Source organism: Pocillopora damicornis, chromosome 5 (genome assembly GCF_964200805.1).
Source record: "Pocillopora damicornis chromosome 5, jaPocDami1.2, whole genome shotgun sequence".
Lineage (NCBI taxonomy): Eukaryota > Metazoa > Cnidaria > Anthozoa > Scleractinia > Pocilloporidae > Pocillopora > Pocillopora damicornis.
This window is the reverse complement of record NC_142674.1, coordinates 6,008,786-6,029,416: the sequence shown is the minus strand read 5'-3', so window position 1 is coordinate 6,029,416 and position 20,631 is coordinate 6,008,786. Positions and strand designations below refer to the sequence as shown.

The window sequence follows — 20,631 nt, the reverse complement described above, 5'->3', positions numbered from 1 at the left end:
ATCTCCTAATCTTGTACCCAGATCCTACCGTTTAACTATAACTGAAATGTACCGAAATCAAACTTTACTGGACCTTTATATTATACCGCTTGGCCGTGGAAGGTCTAGGTACGAGACTAGCTGTCTCCTGCTGATGTGCTCATATGGTCATTGGAATTTGGGGCTGACTCGTCTCCAGTCTTCTTTCGTTGTTGTTGGGAAGGGCAAGGAAGATGGGATGGAACTGTACCACATTGATCGAAGTTTGTGTAAGCAAATTAAGGTAACCTTAAAGCCCAATCAAAAGAGTGGAAAATATCACAAGAAGCCAAAGAGAATTCAAAATAGATTTGATAGTTGCCCCATAGTAAAGTTCATTCGCCCCGAAGTATGGTTGCGTCTCCCCTAATTTAAGGTTGCGTCGACCTCAGCTTTTGACCTAAGTTAAAAAAAAAGATTTCAAACGTATTATCTTTCTTTGGGCAGACTAGGAAGCGGGAGAGAAGACGGCACTCCTGCTCTTAAGACCTGTTCCCACCTCACTGGACGAAAAGGAGTACAAAAGCAGGTCTCGTCAAAACAAACACTAAATAGTTCTTTTAGGACCATTCTTAGCTAAATTAAGCAAACCCAGCAACCCCATAAATCACCTCACTAAAACTTACTCAAAAGACAACCACACCCGGTACCTTTGCGACGCCGACTTTTATTCATTCTTTAACAAAACCTATGAGCATGCGCATATTGGCTACTATTTCAGAGTGACATCCAAGCTAGTAGATACCATAACCAATCCACGTACATAAACTTGAAATATATGTTACAAAAAGGCTAAATACATGTAAGTCCGTAAGCATTGTAAGTAAGGAATGCGCTATATACAATGATGCTGTAATAGTCCATTTTACAGCTGTGTGTGTGCCAAGCCTTTGAACAGGAGTGAGGCTAAGGGTGACCATGTTATGATTCAAACCTTGCTGCTTTTCAAGTGTAAATTGCTTTGATATTACGCTAACTAGATACTGGTCTCTTTCACAACAATGTCATCTTCAGCCTCACTCAAAATCAAAGGCTTGGCAACTAAGTACACACCTGTAAAATGGCCTATTGCTATAAAGTGCAACCAAGATGCCACGCATCAGCTATAAATACAAACAAACAAACAAAGAAATAAAGGAAACGGAAAGATCGCTCTCCGCTTCAGCCACTAGTTAGGTGGTTAGATTGTTTAGTCATAGTAAATCGTTTCTTATTCTCGAAAAAGGGGGGGGGGGAGAAGAGGGGGTAAGGGGAGGGAAGGGTTGAACGCACTTCCTTACGCTATACCCTGCTTTTTAGCTGCAAGCAATTAGCGTTATATCTAAGGTTGCACTCCATAACTTCATGTCGATATAGATATTTTCATCACCCCCACGATGATCTAATAAAGTAAGCTCTTCTAACGGTAAACGACGCGAAATGCTACTCACGTGAAGGAATGTAAATGACGTGTATTCTATAAAAGAGACTTCGAGATGGCTTCAATATTCTTTGATTCGAACCTGGAGAACTGGGTCTTGTGCATCGAATTGAGGCTTCATATTCTAAACCAAAATCCCATGTCCTCTACTCCTGTTATCATTTTGCTCTTTTTGTAATAAGAACGATAATAATAATATATAGTATATAAATTCAAATCTAAATCTATTCTTTCTAAAACCTAATCCGATATATTTCCTTAAACGTTAAATGAAAAGCAACGCATTGTATCTGTGAAGTGTTACACTTTCATTAAGCGATGTTTAGATATACTTTTTAAGCTAGCTTACATTATCATTTTAGAATGCAAAGCCAATTTATATAAATAGGAGATTCATTTTTAAGAAAATGTAGAATGTTCTGAATCATTGTCAGTACATAGGCAATTGCGCACCTACCCCTCCCCTAACCCAGCAATAGTCAACTGAAAACAACTGAGGGTTAATGTAGGGTTAGGGGAGGGGAAGGTGCAGAGTAGCTCAGATACTGACATTGATCCAAGAGTTTTAACTATGGCGTTTGCTCAGAGAGTTTCCCAAGGGTCATGAAAGCCTTACTAGTCCGTTAGCTCTTGTTTTACACTAGTTTCGCATTCAGATCCCATGTTGAGCAACGCCTCAGGCGAATTAAATCCTCCAGTCTCCTCAGTTTCCATATCTTGGCTCGTCCCAGGGAAAAGATCTTCTCGCAAATCCTCTTTCGCGTCACCCTCTTTCGCACCAGATTCTTCGGCTGTTACTTCGTTTTCGGTCGGCCCCGATCCGTTTTCTTCGGCATCAGCAGCCTCCTTCTGTGTCTTATCATCGGAAGGCGAGCTGTTCTCGGAGATGCTCGACAATGTTGCCGACGGTGTACTCGGGCCCTTTTGTTTGGCGTGCCATCGTTTATGTTTGTTGAAGTTCGACGGGTCACTAAATTTCCTCGGGCACTCCTTGCACTTAAACGGTCGGTCGCCGGTGTGAACTCGGACGTGGATTTTTAAACTACTAGAGCTGAAGAAAGTTTTGTTACAATGCTCACACTTGTACTTCTTTTCACCGGTGTGCTTAAGAAGGTGCGACTTGAGAGAAGTGTACTTGGTGAAGCTGGAGTTGCATTCCTCGCACGAATAATTCTTTCCTGTGCGGGCTACTTTACCTCCCCGCTCTTCTACGTAAGCGTCATTGAGCTCAATATCACCTCCAACCAGTTGTGTACCTTCTTGAAATTCACACACATGCAGTCGCAGTTCCTCTGCTTCGTAGAAAGTAGCACTGCACCTTGAGCAACTGTAGGGCTTCTCCGAATTATCTTCTTGAGTATGCGACAACAAGTGCACTTTAAGCCGATCGCCTCTCGTGTACTGCTTCCCACAGAAGTGACACACGTGCGGTTTCTGACCACTGTGACGTAGCATGTGACGTTTTAGATCCACGGCTTGCGTGAAGCGGCGGGAACAAACGTGACACTCGAACGGCCGCGCACCCGTGTGCACCAGAAGATGGCGTTTTAAACGGCTAGAGAACGAAAACTCTTTGTCACACTTTTTACATCTGTAAACCTTCTGACCAGAGGAAGTCACAAACTCTTCTGTAAGTTCTTCTTCTGTAAGGCCAGTTTCCTTTGCACGCACGGGTCGACCTACATCAAAAAACAAATGGCGAATCGTAAGGAAATATTATATTTTACTTCTAGACGTATAATCCTTTCAACTCTTTTTTAAGCAATACCTCAGAAGTTTCACTGGACGCTCAGTTATTTATTTGACTCTAGAGACATTTTAAAGGAAAATAAAACACCCTAAAGAAATTCGGATCAACGTTAGTATATGAACAACTGTACACCATCCCCTCCCCTAACCCAACATTTACCCCACCTTGTTATCATTTGACTGTTATTGAGTCAGGGGAGGGGTAGGTGCACAATTGTTCAGATACTGACATGGATCCAAAAAGGATTGATCCAAAATTTGTATGACAAAATGTCTGGGTTTTAGTAAAATACTTTCGATAATCCATAGTAAAAATTTCCCTGTTCTGTTGCTTTGCCAATCGAAAATAATCTTTTTGACTGTGCAGCGCCGTGTAAGAATTTTTTAATAAGCTACAAAGGTAACGCAATTATGAAGAAGAGAGGAGAAGATAAAAGGGACGCCATTGCTAGATGGCTTAAGGACAGAGCTTTCGGTGGAAAGCTTGTTTGATATCTAAATACAAGACACATACCTCTGTCCTTAAGATGCACCACAAGTGGTGGAGGCTGTCCCAGTCCATTTTTGCTCCTCGTCATGTGGACTGGAGCCTGGGGGGAAGCAGCTGGTTGAATAGCCGTTAGTCCTCTCAGCCTCGTCCCAGTCCATTGTTGGTCGACGTGTGACGAGCCGATACTGGGTGCTGGAGACGACTGATTGGGGTGTTGGTGGGAAAGAACTGGTGCGGGGTTCACCACTGCTGCGGATGGCATCTGCGCATAGACGCTGGTCGCCATGGTCGGCGGGTTCACATTTTCGGCCTGTTCACTCACCGTTCCATTCCAAGAGTTGAAATTAGGCGTAGGTTGGACTACCACAGGACTATGCGAGCGTAGAGCTTCGGCAACAGAGATACTAACGACAGGGTTGGAGAAGTCGTGGAAATTGGAGGTGGGAGGGGCTTCTATATGAACAGGGAAGGATGATGGAGGGACGCTGTAAACTTGTTCTGGAACGACTACTGGAATATCCGGACTTACGGATTCTCCTTCAGAGGAGAAGTTGGACACTCGACGAGCGATCCCTTTTCTGTCGTGTTTCCTGCAAACAAAAAAATAAGTACACATTTAACCCTTTTAATCCGTAGATCTGATGAGTAAATCTCCTTTCTTGCTTCCATTTAATTCCAAACCGGTTAATAAGAGAGTTTAGGGTGACATGAAGGTGAGGCAACTCACTTTCGCTGATAATTTTCTTTATTCCTATCACCTGACAGCATTATAATGGAATGATGTTGCAAAGAGATACTAAAATTAAATCAGGTCTCTTTAATTACAACTTGAAAGAACACTTTAAGGGTATTTAAGGGTATTTTAGTCTTGGAGCGATTCTTTCAAGAGACTGTTTCGATGAAGAATTTAGAATTGGCGACAGAAACTACATGGCATCGGAACCCAGATAAAGACAGAGAACATCCTATAGTTGAACAATCTTTAAAATTTTCTTAACGCGAAATCCGGTGGAATTTAATGACTTGGAATTTTTTGTAGAACAGGGAACGCTTTATCTACAATCTTATCAGATTAAATTACCTTCGTGTGGGACTATGAATGGAGCTATTCTCATCAGGACTGTCAAAAACCTGCAGAAAAACATAATGGAAATAACGTAGGTATTAATAAATACGAAACAGTGACTAGATCGAGCGAAAATAAGAACGAACGAACTGCTATAAAACAAACAAACGTCGAGAGAGAAATGAAGCGAGCGAAGGAACAAACGAACGAAGGAAAAAAAGGGTAAGTTTCTTAAGAAATTGTGGTATTATAGATAAAATCGATAATTTGGTTTATCAACTGAGTTGATAGTTTAACTTAGACGCCGTAAAGAGTTTCTAAAACTGACGTTTCGAGCTTTGGCCAGGCCTCAGAGCGAATAGAAAGAAAGGAACACACGAATAAACAAATTAATTAAAAAACGAGCGTTTTAACAACCGAACAAATGAAACAGCGAACAAACAACAAAGAAATAAATGAACGAGCGACCAAATAAACAAACTGCAAAACGAACGAACGAGTGGCTTTTTTTTTCAGACCTATCGTCGGGCTTTTCCCGATCACACTTAACGGACCACTATCTACCGTCATTACCTCTCCGTTCGTAACAGGGCTGACCGCACTTGTCTGTCCGTGAGTTTGAAGCTGAACACAGTCCTTGGCTGCTTTGTGTTTCAGGTATTTCTGTAGACTGGTAAACATTCGTTTGCATTTCCCACATTGGAATAGGTCTGGTTCGCTTTCCTCTCCCTCGGACTCATGCCCTGAAAAGAAAATATGAAACGAGCTAACAACTGAGCTAACAATACCTATGGTTTCATGGGTTCAAATTCCGTACAGGCCTAAATTTGTTTCAGGCCTTATTTTCACTACTGCTCAAGTAGAGTACATTACTGCGAGGATCACTTTCATTCACGTCTTTATCCGCAGTTCAAATATATGACTTTTGTATATTCTTAGCCGTTTACATTACCTAAAATACATCACTTACGATACGTTACTTTCAATGGCCTGTAAGCCGCTTTTTCTCTATAATCGGTTTTACAAAGAACGCAATTAGAGAGGACTTCTGATTGGATAGAGTCGTTCTTTTCTGACTTTTCTTTTCCCGTCAGAGAAGAGAGCGAATATTTAAGCGCACTAAGTATTAAATGCAACAGTTTGCCACTAAGAAATAGATGTATTTCATTTTGATCTGATTTTATGCCATACTTTTTGGTAATAAATTTCTGGTACTCGTTGAAAAGGAGGGGAAGCCTGGGTACAACGTTTTCCCTAAAATTTTGATTTACATACCAAGCAAATAATCGTCTCATGAATCTAAAACGTACAAATCAAATGCTATACGAACTAAACAGCGAATTGTTCGAACATAACTGGATGGCCTCCTGATAGCTATGGATTCCGGCTAGCTTTCCTTTGGCAATTTTAAAGATCTCTCATTAAATGTCTGATGTATGATCGATCTTTTATTTTCTTCCATTGTTGGCTGTAAAAAATAATTGAAACCACTACAAAACACTGAAACAGCCTTCACGAAATACTAAAATACGTTGTTGTTGTAAATTACGAAATAAATCACTTTCTAATGTCTTTTCCAAGCAAAGTACAATAATTTCCGTACCACCTACCCCTTCGACAACCTTTAGGCAAGTTGAATACGTAGATCTTGGTTTTCTTTGGCATAATTACTCTCGAGGTTCTGTTGCGAGACACCGTCATTATCATAAACACTCATCTCTGGCCAAAGCGATCGAAGTTTCATCTATTGTAGCGAACAGTGCACTCTGGGATTGTATTTCTACTTTCGTATAAGTTCGTGATTACCCGAGTAGAGGCCGGAAATTTAACTGACCAATCACTAGACTGTACGAACAAACGAAATCGAAGCCGAATGATAACACGACTGTCTTTTATCCAACATGTTTGAGAGGTTTACACGTGCGGTCCAGTTTGTTTCATTCGTATACTAATTTTTACCATCTTTGATTAGCGACTTTGTTAGTAGAGGTGAGTTAGATCAATCAAAGAACCCTCTTTAATTAAAGGTTGATTGAATAGCTTTTTTTTTTGATGGGGCAATTTTGAATAAGGATCGAAAGTCTTAAATCGATTGTTCAAATCGTCAACCAGATCCAGTAGCAATTTTTCTTTCCTTTGAATCTGTAACAGTGTGAAACAACTGTATTGCACTTAATTAATGTTACAGAAAGAGCGACATCTTTATTTTTGACCAGGCTAATGACTACCAAAAGCTTTGACTGGCAGAAAAGGACGTGTTGTTGAAGTTGATAACCTAATTCTCAAATTAAATTACAAAAGGAAAAAATTGGAAAAAGCGAAGTAAATGTTTGCTTTTTTTTTTAATTCGTGTGTATAGATCTATAAACAAGTTTGCTTATGATACAGACTAATTTCAAAAGGTCACAGTTATCATTGTTTCACAGGATGGAAATAAGAATTGCTAGTCATTAATGCAGGAGTAGTATAAACCGTATTAAATATAATTTCCTTGTTATTTAAGCATGGTAATCTGGTTGTATATGAAGTTTGGGACTCTCCCAAGGATTTCATAATGTGGAAAATAGCAACAAAGAACTTTTCTTATTACACATAACATCTGATTTCTCGGGATGGTGTAATTGTTAAGCATGATCAGTCAAACATTTCACACAAATTCTGACCATAATCAAAACTATGACAAAATTCTTGAATGTGATTGGTTATCACCAGCTCGATTTGAGCACTTATAGGACAGTGTACGCATCATGCTTGTAATTGGACAGTGTAATAGAACAGTTAAAGGGATAGTTAACACATCATACCTATGTAAGTGGACAGAATGCATCATGAGCGTGTGCTGTTGTCTTGCATTTTGCCGAGTTAAGAGTTGGTTTTTTTTTATGAAAATGTACAACTGATGTCTAATTTCTTTCTCAAATTTTGTCATAGTTTTGTTTAAATGGTATCAGGACTTCATGTCATCTAATTCTGTATGTAATCATACTCACGATTAACAAATTGGACTCCTGCTTTGCGCTCATCCAATTTTGTTAATCATTTGTATGATTACAGATGGAATTGGACTCCACTTGGTCCTATTACCATTATTTATAATTTCTTGATGAGATACAAATTAAGTTTAAATGGTCTTAGTTTCCTAGTGTACCACCACTTAAAAGGTGAAACATTTTTGTAATTCTCTGATGTCCATATTTTAGTTTCTCTGACCTAGCTTGCTTTAGTTGTACTTCAGTTGTAGGTTAATTTTGTTAGTGATTTCAGAGAAGGTTAGCTTGTGTGCTGGATCTTATTGTTGCTGTGGCACTTGCAGCCAAGCCCCTGAGACTTGAGGTGGCAAGAAACTGTAAGGCGTTTAGCACTAGAGTTTAACACTGCTCAATGCAGTCTACTTAAGAAATTGTTAGAGTGCAGAATGCAGCCATCGATTTATGGATGTATGCAGGAGGATGTTAAAGAAGTGTTAGAGTCACACAAGGTGATAGTGAAGTGCCATTCTAGTTTTTTGAGTGCTAAGCAAACCTTCCAAGTGCTTTTGATAACTTGATGGTTGAATGCTGCGTTCTAACCATTACTTAAGTAACATCGAGACTTTTAAACATCTTTTGTTTCATTTAGAAAAAAAAGCAAAACAAAGTGATTTCAGATTGCAACCCACAGGCATGGATGGAGTGTTTTAGCCGATCAGAGCATGCTCTTTTGTAAGCTTATGTTATAAAAAGTGTTAATGGATATGGCGCTTTTGGAATCCTTCATTATTATTAATTAATCTTATTGATATATTTCACATGGTCAGTTTAAATGCCAGCCCAAAATACCGGAACCTGCTGTTGTTGCAGCTCCTTTGAGAGCCTACATACAGGCTAAGAAAGGGTTAAAAACAAAATCACCAAGTCACACAGTTTGTGATAACAAAATCAAATATTCAGTCTTACCTCCATTCCCAAGGTGAAACATGACATTGGAATGGTCTATTCCTGAAATCTAGAAAAGGTGGAAATACAATTTACTTGAAGGCTGAAGACCTAAGATTCAGAGAATTGCAGTGATGATAGATTTTATCCAGTTACAGCTCAGTTTATATATATGGGACTTGATTTCCTTAGTAACAGTCCACAGACATCAGTGACGAGTATAAATGGTTTTTGTAATGTCAGTTGGTCTATGATTTTAGTGGTTTTCTTGATATTGTTTCCTTCAACATGATGTTTTTTATTAGGGTCTCGATGTGATTGACCATCAGGCCTTGGTTGTTCGAAGGTCAAATGACATTATGGATAATGCTATCCAGTGGATGGTGCAGTACATTTTGTGATCACTTACCAGCTATATAGCAATTTATGCGTAGGATAGCGTTATCCATCCCCTATACAACTATGCCCAGGTGTAAACATCAACAAATTTTGACGGGTAGTGGTTTGAAAAAGTTAACCGTAAAAATTTTCCTACTATCACAATGCAAAGATATTAACTGTCAGCTGCAATATGGCCAAAGTTTTAACAGTTGGCCATAAGAGCCATCTCTCCCTTGAGACCCCCTATTTCTTTAGCCATTCATGTTGGTGGTCAGTTAGTATATATATTATATATAGTTACTATATATGAAAAACTTAGGGGCTTCTGATTGGCCAAAAACAAGTGCCTTTTTCATGTAACACAAGTGCAAAGTAACACTGACATGCTGTCTGCCTTGACTTCCTGTGATGGCTTTTTGTCATGTAAACTATTTATAAGCAAAAATTTGATTTCTCATCCAATTTTGTGTAAGTTGTAAATATTTCAAAGACTACAAATCTCACTTGCCCCTAACTGCCTTTGCAGTTTAAGTCTTCTTTGAAAAACTAACTTGTGCTTATTAACACCAAATTGCAATTGAAATTATCACCTACACTTATCCTATATATAATGTGACTATCACATGCATGTAACTGCTTTAAAAAAATTATGCTCCCCAAGGAGTTTTGAAATCCATAAGCTTGGAAATATAATTTCAAGCATTCTAGATATTAAAGAGAGTGCTTGCAGTTGAGAGGTCTTATAGGTGGCAATAGATTGCTTGTTTACAGGATGGTGAAAGGGAAACTTTCAGTTTTTATTGATGTTATTCACTGCTTATAGACACAATTCTACTTATTTAAACAAAACTTGTTAGCAGTGACGCTGTCAGCATTACATTAGTACAAAATTGATTGATCTCTATCAAATATGTCAAAAGTGTCAACATAATTCCATTGTTATACCTCCCTAGCTAAACAAAGGCTGCAAAATTCAAGATATTAGGTCAATAGGACTGCTTGTCATATGCTTTATGGTTGAACACCTAAATTTGTTTTTCTTTGTTGGCATGTGTGTTTGTTAAGGAATTGGGGTGCACTTGTGAGGATCATTTCTTTAACTGATTTTTATCCACAGGTCAACTGAAATTTAATTCATTTCAAGTTAAAATATATTAAAGTTCACACGGCAACCAGGTGGACAATCAGACATAGTTTGAAGCTACACTGGTTTGTAGATTTAATGAATGTAACCGAAGAAGTTACAATTCATAGACCCCATCTATGAATTGTAACTTCTTCGGTTACATTCATTAAATCTGCAAACCAGTGTAGCTTCAAACTATGTCTCATTTCAAGTTGTTATCAAATTCCTCTGTGGGAAAGAGAACTGCCAAAAATTTGCCGCCCTGCTAACCAGTGGCTTCCTAAGCCCAGTTGGTGGTGGCATCCATTTAGTATCTGGGTGACACAGGTCAAAAGCTGCCAAAAGCTGAATTTTTTCGGCTCCTGTCTGTAATTGCTAATATTGTAGTTTGCATATTAGGATCAATTCTTTGCTTAATTTTCATTCATAAGTCAAGCAAATTGTTACTAATATTATTTCTGTTAATTTGTTAGTTATTGTTGAACTGCATTGGTTTATATTTATGCGAAGCACATGGTGGGTTCTTCATATCTCTGAATTGTTTCTCAACCATGTGAGTGTTCACATGGGTCCTGGGAAACCTTGTCTACTTGGTATTGTTTCTATATCATGAAGAGAAATTCTGTCTCGGTCACTCATGGAAGTTAATGGTTTAATGTTGCCTAAAGTGGTCCTTCACCTATGAGTGTTTGAATGAATACTTAGTGTGAGCATTCAAATAACAATTACTGAGCATAACTTCCAGGTTTGATTTTGACAACAATTCACCATTTTGAGGAAAGCCTCTGAAAAGTCGTGTCTTTTTTTTTTAATTTTAATTATTTTGTTCAGTTAGAATACCCTATGGTACTGCAAGTTTTGGGGATTTGGAGTTTTATGAGATGTGCATTGATTGAAATCTTGCAAGCCCTATCTATGTGGTATACAGACTTTGTTGTTCATTATACACAAAGGTATCAGTCATGAGTTGTCACAAATTCTAGTAAGCTAATGTATTCACTGAATTGAATTGAATTCAATCATGAACTTTGAAGTTCTTTCTATGAATAATTCACTGTTTATTAACACAGGAAAGAGGTTATAAGCCTACAGATATTAGAGATTGTCATTTAGATTCTCAAGTGTCAGTGGGGTGTAAGATAATGTTATAAATAAAAACTAATGATCCCTCTGTTTATACAATTGTCTTCTTCATTTTTTCTACAATACTTTGTTCAGGGAAAGGTTACTTGCTGTCAAGCCCTCAAATCATTGGGAATAAAAGTTTTGCACAACCAGTTGTGCATATTATTGATTGCAAAACAGAACCAGAACTTTTATTGATGTTTCTCTTTCACTTGAGGTGGACTGTTCTTTTTAAATAATCCAATATTATTTTACTATAATAACTTTTCACCTTACATTGATAATCCTGTTAAGTTCTGATGTCTGTGCAATTTTTGCTTCAGAAATTACATTTTTGTCATTACTGATATGAAAACTAGATGTAATCTGGTAATGAGACCCAGGTGGCAGGCTATTCTAGATTTTTCTGTCTCACAAGGGACTCTCAAACCATATTAAAGTTAAAATATGCAGACTTATCCTCATGGGGAAGATGGTCATTAGTTGCAAAGAAAAATTTAAAGTGTGGGTAGTTCGCCAAGAAGAAGAAAGAAACACAACTGAGTGGAACAAAAATTTCCATTTCTTAACTTACCACATGTTAGTCTTCCTTCAAGAAAAAAAGAAAGAAGAGCAACATCCACAAGTCCTGGGTGCAAGAGGCTAAACGATAGACCTAGAAGTCTAGACAATTTTGCAAATATACAGACAGGGCTTTACGTGTGATAGTAATCCTTTTTGCGTAAGCACTTGAACTCACATAGGATAAATTCTCTGTCTATAGCTGCACTTTTTCTGACAAGAATCAATCTTATCAAAACAGAAATTACATGTAGTTAACACACCCACTCTAATAGAGCTACATCAATACAGAGACAGAGACATAAACAATTCACTGCAGTTGAAGTTGACATAAACAATTTAAGATGTATGTTTATATTCCAAGACCTGACATGTAAAACTTGACATTTATTCTGTAGTATTATATTCCACAGTAAACCAAGATCCAGTTGCAGTGGTATAGTGGCATTTTTTGGTCTAATCCCTAATCAACACTCAAGCTGGCATTGTTGTTTTTTTTCTTATCCTCTAAAATGCAAAAACTAGAGCTTCAAAATGTGGAAAAAATTGCAAAAAAGGAAACATTGAAACACCATGGGAAATAATGACATAAACCAAAACTTGAGAACTCTCTTATACTCTCAGAAGTAGAAATGAAATTTTGCATTCTGACAAGTGAGTTAAGGAGAGCAATTGTTTCCTAGATTCTATAATTGATATGTTTAAAATACTGCAAGGAACTAAGTAGGAAGGAAAAAAAAGTACATAAAAGCTGCAAAATTTCAGGTCGCACTGAGGAGGTAGAACATAATTTCTCAGAACCCTTATGTGGACTCTGCTATTTTGTAAACGTAACATCTGACGTCCAAAAACTTTCAAACTAGTCTGAGCCATAATTTATTTTCAGTATTTATACATCTGGACATACCATATCAGTATTAAGGTTGCAAATAACATTTAATGCGATAACAACAAAATATAAAATGTGTTTCACGAGTTTAACACTAAGATTGGCGTGTAAAAAAATATCCAAGATGCCGTAGCCTCCGTCTTGCGATCTGGGCAGGAATCACTTACACCAGCCCAAATAACAAATAATGATAATGGAAAGCGTTTGTCGACATACTTGTAGCCAATAGGACATTGACATACTTGTAGTCAGACAGTTTTAATGAGTGTCATGGCTAAGAACATTTACATATCGTGTTAACAAGGATCGAATTGCATGTGCCCTATTATCTTTAGAGACACACGAACAACTATATGATGTATTGTGTACGCGGAGATCTTCGCCTCGAGATATTAATTAAACGAGAAATGTTACCGACACCAACGAAAACACGTGCTTTGACTAAGTCGCTGCAAGTTCTCAGATTATTTTTGACCTATTTCTAAAATTTCTCTTTCTCTTTGTAACATCCAGAATTATTTTTAACAAGCGCGAATATTGTCGAATGACAGGCTTCCTGAGAGAAAACCACAGTAGAGTCTTCGATTTCAACTGCGGCGAAGCGCGAACAAAGCAATAAAGCTTTATTATGGTGTACAAGTTTATTGAAATTCGTATGTAAATTTGTACAAAAATAACAAAGCCCTCGAAAGCAGATCTAGTCAAGCGACAAAAGTGGTGGTAAATAAAAATCATGTTAGACAGACTTTCGAAACGCCGGTTTCTTACCTTGAACTATACATGTAGTACTGTAACAACGAGTAATTTATTGCATTGTCGGTTAGACGGAAATGTTACTACAAAATGTTGCCCTCAAGGTAAAGCGATTGGTAAATACTGTTTCTCTGTCTCCTGTAAAGCCCTTTGACATTCAGGGGCTGGGTTTAATGGCAGTTTACCAATAGGAGGTATTTGAAATACGCCATTCATTTCACACATTTACATGCAAGCGTGCTTATCATCAACTACAAAGGACAAGCATCGTGTTTTCCCTAACGAAGACACGAAACTCTAAATTCGACAAAGTACCGGTTAAAATTGCTTTAAATCGCGAAAAGCCAAAACAGAGTACGAGTTTTAAGTTCTCCGACACCTTTCTGGTGCGAATTTTCGCACAGTTGAACAATAAAGTTACCTAAGCTAATCATGCATACCAAACAGCATGTTAGTCGAAACAACACGCAAGGGCCAGGCAGTGTTAAAACAAGCGACGCCTAAGAAACTCGGTTAAATTAAACATCGCTCTTACCAGCATAAAACTGTTTCGTCTCCCGTTCGGCTGCTCCTTAGAAAGCTTCGAAATTATCGTCTCCAAATTTTGTCTAGAGGAGAAAGCGAAATCATTATAATTACAATCAATTTTCACACCAAACACATGTGCGTGCTAACAATCCATTCAGCGAGGCGCCAACAGAAGTATATATCTTGAACAACGTGCAAGGCTTTAGTTAAGCTAAAACCACACCAAAATTACCCCTTTCTCGTTTCTCCAAATTCCCCCATCACAATCCCTGGTCGAATGGTCTTCGCCGTTGTCAAAGCATCAAATTTGGAGAACTAAATACGAGATTATTGTTAGCGGCGAAAGGTCAACACGTCTAATGCCTCCACCATCTTTGCATTCCTGGTCGTTCTAACTGGAACCCTGGTCAGCGGTTGCTTCTCGTCACGCGAACTTGACACGCAATCGACACAGAGAGGTGATAGACTGGGTCAAAGTCACGCAAACGTACCCTCCAACGATCACGTTTTTCATCGCGAGAAATGCGTTATCCTTCTAAAAAAGCTTTTTAAATAATTACACTCATTTGAGCACGGAACTAGTATCATCAATATGATAAAAACGTTTCTCCTGTTGGAAATTTTTGGGGCAGTCGCATGTGCGTGATAGCTCAGTATTTTCTCCAAGACAGGATCACGCAATTATTAACATAAATTAACATGAAAATGTAGTGGACAGATTAACACGAAAACGCATCCCCAATGAGCGGTTTGAAAGCGCAAAAATTCGCGACCATTTAAAGAAACAACTTTTTTTTTTTTAAGTTGTTCCGAAATTAATTTAACAAAATTAGTTTTATAATTACCGTTAGTGCCGCAGAAGAAAACAAACACTCCTTAGATCTCTTAATTTTGACCAGATTTTCTGGTCACGAGATGATTGTCAGCGACACGAGTCTCCGCTGTTACCTTGCGGACGGATCATGACAAAGGTAGAATTAACTTTCAACATCGCCCTCTGAGCAGGAAACTTTTGACATCACCACTGAACTGGCTTGTGAGATGTTTTTTACCCGCTCACGCACACAGGAGGTGACGAAATCACAACAACTCAGGTGATTTGAGCTACAGGGAAGATTCCAGAAACGTTGTCGTCTCTCTAACTCTCGGTATAATGAACGGAAAGCTCTCTTCTATAGTGAACTGTTACATTGGTAAAAAGTTTCTCTCTTTAACACCCTATGGACATTGATATATATATTTTTTCGAAAACGAAATCAACCGGTTTTGAAAAAAGTCATCATGAATAATTGATATTCCCAATTCATAATAAAAAAAATAACAATTGTGTCAAAAATTTGGCCTAAAGGTGATGTTTTATTTTTAAATGTTATTTCTGTATTGTAGAGACCACGACGGCTTCGACGTTCTATTTATCAATTCATATTTCGAAGAAATGAAACTAAATTTGGACGAAATCCTGTCGGCTCGAGCTGACTAAAATGTGCTTTGTTCACGAGTAATTTGTTACAAAACTTTAAGTCAAATCAAAACTTAAACTAAAACAACTTTGTCGGTACCCCGAATTTCTCCGAGAACTCGAGATTTAACATTAACACTCGTTAATAGTAAACATGAAAATGTTTCTTCAAAATCATGGACGTTGAAAAAGTTAAGATCACATCAGAGACTCGGTGCACAAGAAAAAGTATAAAAAAGAATGTATAAAAAGCAACAACAACAACATAAAATTTGGAAAAATTCTCTAAACATGCTGATGAATTTCAATTTAAGATCTTTGCGTAGGTTTACCTTTGCAGGATGTTGACAGTCCTTCAGATGAAGTTAATCATAGATTTAATTTTCACTCAACTGTGTGAAAGAAAATACCAACAATTCGTAAACAAATATTTGTTCAAAATTATGAATTAAACCTGAATATTAAGGCGCCAATGAGAAAAGTTAAATACAATTTAAAATAAAGTTTGGTCAAGAAAACAGTTTGTTTGATCCGAGCTTATTCTGATTTCTGTAACTCGAAGCGACTAAGAGTAGTGCTGCTCTCCCCAAAGATAGTAATCTAGTTCATCGCAGTTTATTCCACATATAACTTTTATTGATTTAAAATCTGAGTACAGTTAACATCTGAAGTTACACGTTTTACGGCAGCTGATTCTCACAGTGTGTACTCCACACTGTCCTTTATAACGCTGGCAATGTTCTGTGCCCCATCGGTCAAAACAGGCTATAAGATAGAAATATATTTTTTTTAGTGTCAACTCAAAGTTATGACGCATTTTGAAACCGATCAATTGACAATAAACTACCATACTCTACAAAATATACTGAGGTTAAAAAAAGAATGTGAAGATGATTTAATTAAATTACTTGAGGCTTCTAATTGCGCATGCCTCGCTGTTTTCCCTAGTACATGTACACCATATATTCACTTAAAGACCTGTCATTGTTTGGGATCGGTAATTATTTAACTTTGGGGGGGGGGGGTTTGCTGCGTGAAACTAGTTGCAACTGATGTGAGATGATAGTTTTGCTTACGTCGTTTTGTGGGTGGAGCAGGGGTTGGAGCACATCCTTGTCCGTAACCTAATCGACGAAAAAGAGGAGGATGGTAATTCAATCAAAAATAAAATGAAACCAAAATGTTATTGATATCAGAAGGGAGATGAAATTTAAAATAAAAAATTCGCCGAACCTCCCATGGCGATTTTATGATTGATCCAATCCACATAGGAGCTTATGCCGGTGAAAACAGTGTAAGTGGTCTCTGCTTCACACCGAGGATGTCCCCAGCTCACAGCCCCATGAAGTACAAAATGCCCATTTTCTTTACAAACAAATGGACCTCCACTGTCTCCCTGGCAGCCGCTGATCACATTTCCTGCTGTCGCATATCCAGCGCATACCATGCTGTGTTTATCCACTGGCACAATATCTTTGTTGGCCACTGCGCATGTCTGATGCTCCACTACTGGCATGACAGCTTGTTGAAGGATTTTTGCTGGTTTTCCACCGCCGATGATTCTCCCCCAACCTATAAAAATGTCCTAAGCTTAGTCTTGAAGATATAAGTTTCGTCTGTCACGAATTCTTCGTTCGGCACACTAAGTGACAAGCCCTGAAGAATATCACAGAAGGTTAGAGGAGCCCTAAACAATAAATCGCTCTTTCTTTCGGTTGACCGACGTAATAACCCGCTTGTGATGGTGGGAGATCACGAGAAACGTTTGTAAATCACTCACCTTTCGCCTCGTGATTAACAAATTTTTTTCGTATTCTCCCAGCATCACAAGAGGTTTATTACATCGGCCAACCAACAGAAAGTGTAGCCTATTGCTTTTAATTTATAAAATAAACTTAAAACAAAACACATTATGTTTCAAGTTTCTATGGGTTTCCTGGTGAATCAAACTATAAGTTTTCGACCAATCAGAGCACTCGTACTATTTCGGTTGTTTTATAAAGAATGATGTTGAACATCAAAAGTTTTATATTGCATACGCTGGCAATTATCCCTTTTCAACAATACGAACGCGAAAAGTCTTCATGTTAGGGCCTGTCACAAATGCAATAGATTGATTTAGTGTTTCACCGTCTCGCGAAAACTGATTGTAAAGAAAGTTGATATTTTTGCATGCAAGGGTAGCGTTACAAAATTGAGAATTTTCCAAGTTTCTTGATAGATTCTTACTCGCTCCCATATTTCAAAGAAAAATAAATAACCCAGTTCCACGGCCAGGGTTATGTTCCTGACGTGAGTACAAGACTTTGATTGGCTACCTGTTATGTAACAGTTGGTTCCGGCGGGAACCTGTCGACTTTGCTGTGGTAAGCAAACGGTGTTAATCCTGTCACTCAGCACTACCGGTTTGGCGAGTGTGAGCAGGGCGATATCGTTTTGTATATGTTTCATGGAGAATCCTTCGTGATAACAGACAGCAGCCACGTCTATCAGTTTTTCTGCACCTTCTTCTACGGTCTGGTCGTGTTCACCTAAGAAAGAAAAAAGAGAGAAAAGGAAATTACTAAAAAGAGAAAAGAGGAAAAGGAAGAGGAAAGAAGGGAAGGGAAAGAGGGAAGAAAAAAAAGAGAAAAGAGAAAGAATATTAAAAATAAAAAAATCGTGTGAAGTGAATGAGAAATAAGAGTTCCTTGAAAGTTTTCCAGATGAATGGCGTAAGGACGATACGAATAAACCTAAAGACAAAGAAAACTACGCATGCACACAGATCTCTGAGGCGGAGCGTTTAATACAGTCCTGAATGAATCAGTTCTTCAACGGACTTCAAAGTCTCAGTTGCTTTTTCATCTGATCACTTTTGACTAAGAAAACACTATTCGTATTCCAATTACCGTGAAGAAAGAGTACTTCTCTCATAAACCCAACATATATTACATCCTTAGAAGAGCCTGCATATTACGAATAAAAATACTTTTACTTAGTTGGTGTCTTCTTAAGGAAGCCCATCTCACAAGCAGCTGAACCCTTTCGGTTTTGTCAATGACGACTTCCATCACACAAATTGCGAAGAGTAAAAACAGCAAACATGAGATTTCCAAGCGAAAGACAAATACCCTATCACGCGGTATTTAAGGACGAAATTAAGCTTACCTACGACAACTTTGTAACGACTCGGAGCGGCATTTTGCACGACACAGTGTGCTGCGGTGACAACATGCGTCGGAGAAATGAGAGATCCTCCGCAAATGTGATACAGTTTTCCTCGCGCTTTAACTCTCAAAGATATCTGCCAAGGCCAGGAATTTGGCTCAGCATTAATTCCACCCACCACACGTGTAGAAATTGGTCGCTTGCCGCATCCTGCGGAGAAGAGGGTACAATAATTACGGTATATGACCTTAAGTAACCCACAGTGAGGTAATGGCATATAAACCATCAAGCCTGATGGTTTAGAACTTTGCTCCGGAAATCGATTCAGCTTCATGCTTCTTACTATATCTTACTATCATTTGCTTTTGGGCATTTAGCATCCCTTTCGAAAAAAGATTTTGGAAGACTGCGGTTGTAACACAGGTAAGCACCGATGTTCCGACAAGGATATCTTACTGATCATCAGACTTTAAATTAAATGGCTAGGGTTTTATAAGTGGTGCGAGGAGAACTAAAATATAACAAGTACTTATTGCTTATAAATCAATGAAAAAATGATCAAATTATGCTTAATTTATTCTGGAGTAAAGCTGAAGACGTTTGATTCTAACAAATAGTCTTTCACCAATTCTTAGGGGTAATTTAGCTTAGTCAACTCTTTTTTTCTTCTGCCTTGACGAAGGGCTAACGCTCGAAACGTCAGCTCAAGAAACTCTTTACGGTGGCTAATTTGCATTATCAACTCAGTTCATAAAACCAAAGTATCCCATAAAACCCCACATACGCAGCGCTACGGTTTCTTCAGAGACTAACCCCTTAATTCCTAGGAATAGTTTGCTATATTTCTTGTAGTCGAGAAATGAGGAATGTGGAATGAATCTTAGAGAAACAGCGTTCGGGTTGGTAAGTCTCCAAAGTCTAGACGAAGTGTCTCATGTTTGCTATTTGCCTACCACGTTAACCTTTCCTCTCTTGTACCAGGCTTTTTCAGTTGCGAGTTTTATTTCGCGCACAGTATTTCACACCGTAGGTTTAATTGTACAGAACGATAAACTCCAAAGATTCAAAAGAAATTCAACATAAAATGATGCAGCATAGTTAATTAAACTGGTAGTGTTGAATGCTATTCAAAGAAATCATTGCTATTTCTGTACCTTGATTTCCATGGGCAAAAGTTAACTCTGAGAGCAAAAACACTACAGATAGCATTACCGAGCCCATCCTGATGTGAAGTCTTGAACGCTGGAAAACTCACTTTTGCCTCTAATGTACGAAGCTTAAGTATGGCGTTCGAGCAAGCTAACATCTGCTCTATGGTGCTGCTGTGACGTTTCGCAATAGTAGATGTCAAGTTTTCCGGGTGCGAGCAGATTTCCAAGCACACGTGGACCAGCTGCACCGCTGGTGTAAACACTTCAACCGGACGATGCACTTCATGTCATTTATTTCGTTTAGTCTTTTTTTTTTTAAATTAAAAACAAGAGACAAATACAATATATTTGTCTTATGTGTACCAAGTTAGGAAGAGATGATTCCACTGTCAGGAAGAAGATACAAGGATTGCAGGTTTATTCCATGTCATGACTAATATTTTAACAGCCGTAGATCTCTAATGCTTTGGTTTTTTTTTGTTTTTGTTTTTTGTTTTTGTTTTTACCCTATTCTTGATAATGAAACTGATTTTTCACATATCTGAAAAGTGAAAAGAAGAAGGAAAATCTACCTTTCACTCTTACAAGAGTTTCTTACCGGGTCATTACCAAAATTATTGAAATCTAATTTTAGGTCACCTTCACCGTAACAACTAATTGCGTTAAGATCATCCAGTTGAGAATTTTCTGGCTGACGACCATGACTTGCGCATTCTATTGAAAATTCGACCTCTTTCAGTAAACTTTACATATCTGTTCTCATTAAAATTATCGCATTAGTTAATCGACCATTCCCCTTAACCAGAGGCGAATCTTTAAAGGATATCCACCACTTCATATTTCAAGCAAAT

At 38.1% G+C, this 20,631-nt stretch overlaps 2 protein-coding genes across 3 annotated transcripts; both read right to left on the bottom strand.

Annotated features, from left to right (window-relative positions):
• Positions 1 to 667: 667 nt before the first annotated feature.
• LOC113682984 (uncharacterized) lies at positions 668 to 14,413 on the bottom strand. 2 transcript variants are annotated; one of them, XM_027200186.2, is made up of 7 exons: positions 14,253 to 14,413; positions 14,028 to 14,100; positions 8,679 to 8,727; positions 5,317 to 5,486; positions 4,759 to 4,808; positions 3,702 to 4,267; positions 668 to 3,117 (listed from the first exon to the last, which is right to left on the bottom strand). In XM_027200186.2, the coding sequence occupies exons 1-7, from the start codon at positions 14,279 to 14,281 to the stop codon at positions 2,054 to 2,056; spliced, it is 2,001 nt and encodes a 666-aa protein (XP_027055987.2). In that variant the 5' UTR covers positions 14,282 to 14,413; the 3' UTR covers positions 668 to 2,053. The 2 variants fall into 2 exon arrangements, with proteins under 2 accessions (XP_027055987.2, XP_027055988.2); XM_027200187.2 differs by lacking the exons at positions 8,679 to 8,727; positions 14,028 to 14,100; positions 14,253 to 14,413 and adding an exon at positions 6,354 to 6,500.
• Positions 14,414 to 16,093: 1,680 nt separating this feature from the next.
• Positions 16,094 to 19,975, bottom strand: LOC113682978 (elastase-1). The gene is made up of 6 exons (XM_027200181.2): positions 19,784 to 19,975; positions 18,630 to 18,839; positions 17,798 to 18,010; positions 16,713 to 17,051; positions 16,556 to 16,603; positions 16,094 to 16,244 (listed from the first exon to the last, which is right to left on the bottom strand). The coding sequence occupies exons 1-6, from the start codon at positions 19,848 to 19,850 to the stop codon at positions 16,138 to 16,140; spliced, it is 984 nt and encodes a 327-aa protein (XP_027055982.2). The 5' UTR covers positions 19,851 to 19,975; the 3' UTR covers positions 16,094 to 16,137.
• Positions 19,976 to 20,631: the final 656 nt, after the last annotated feature.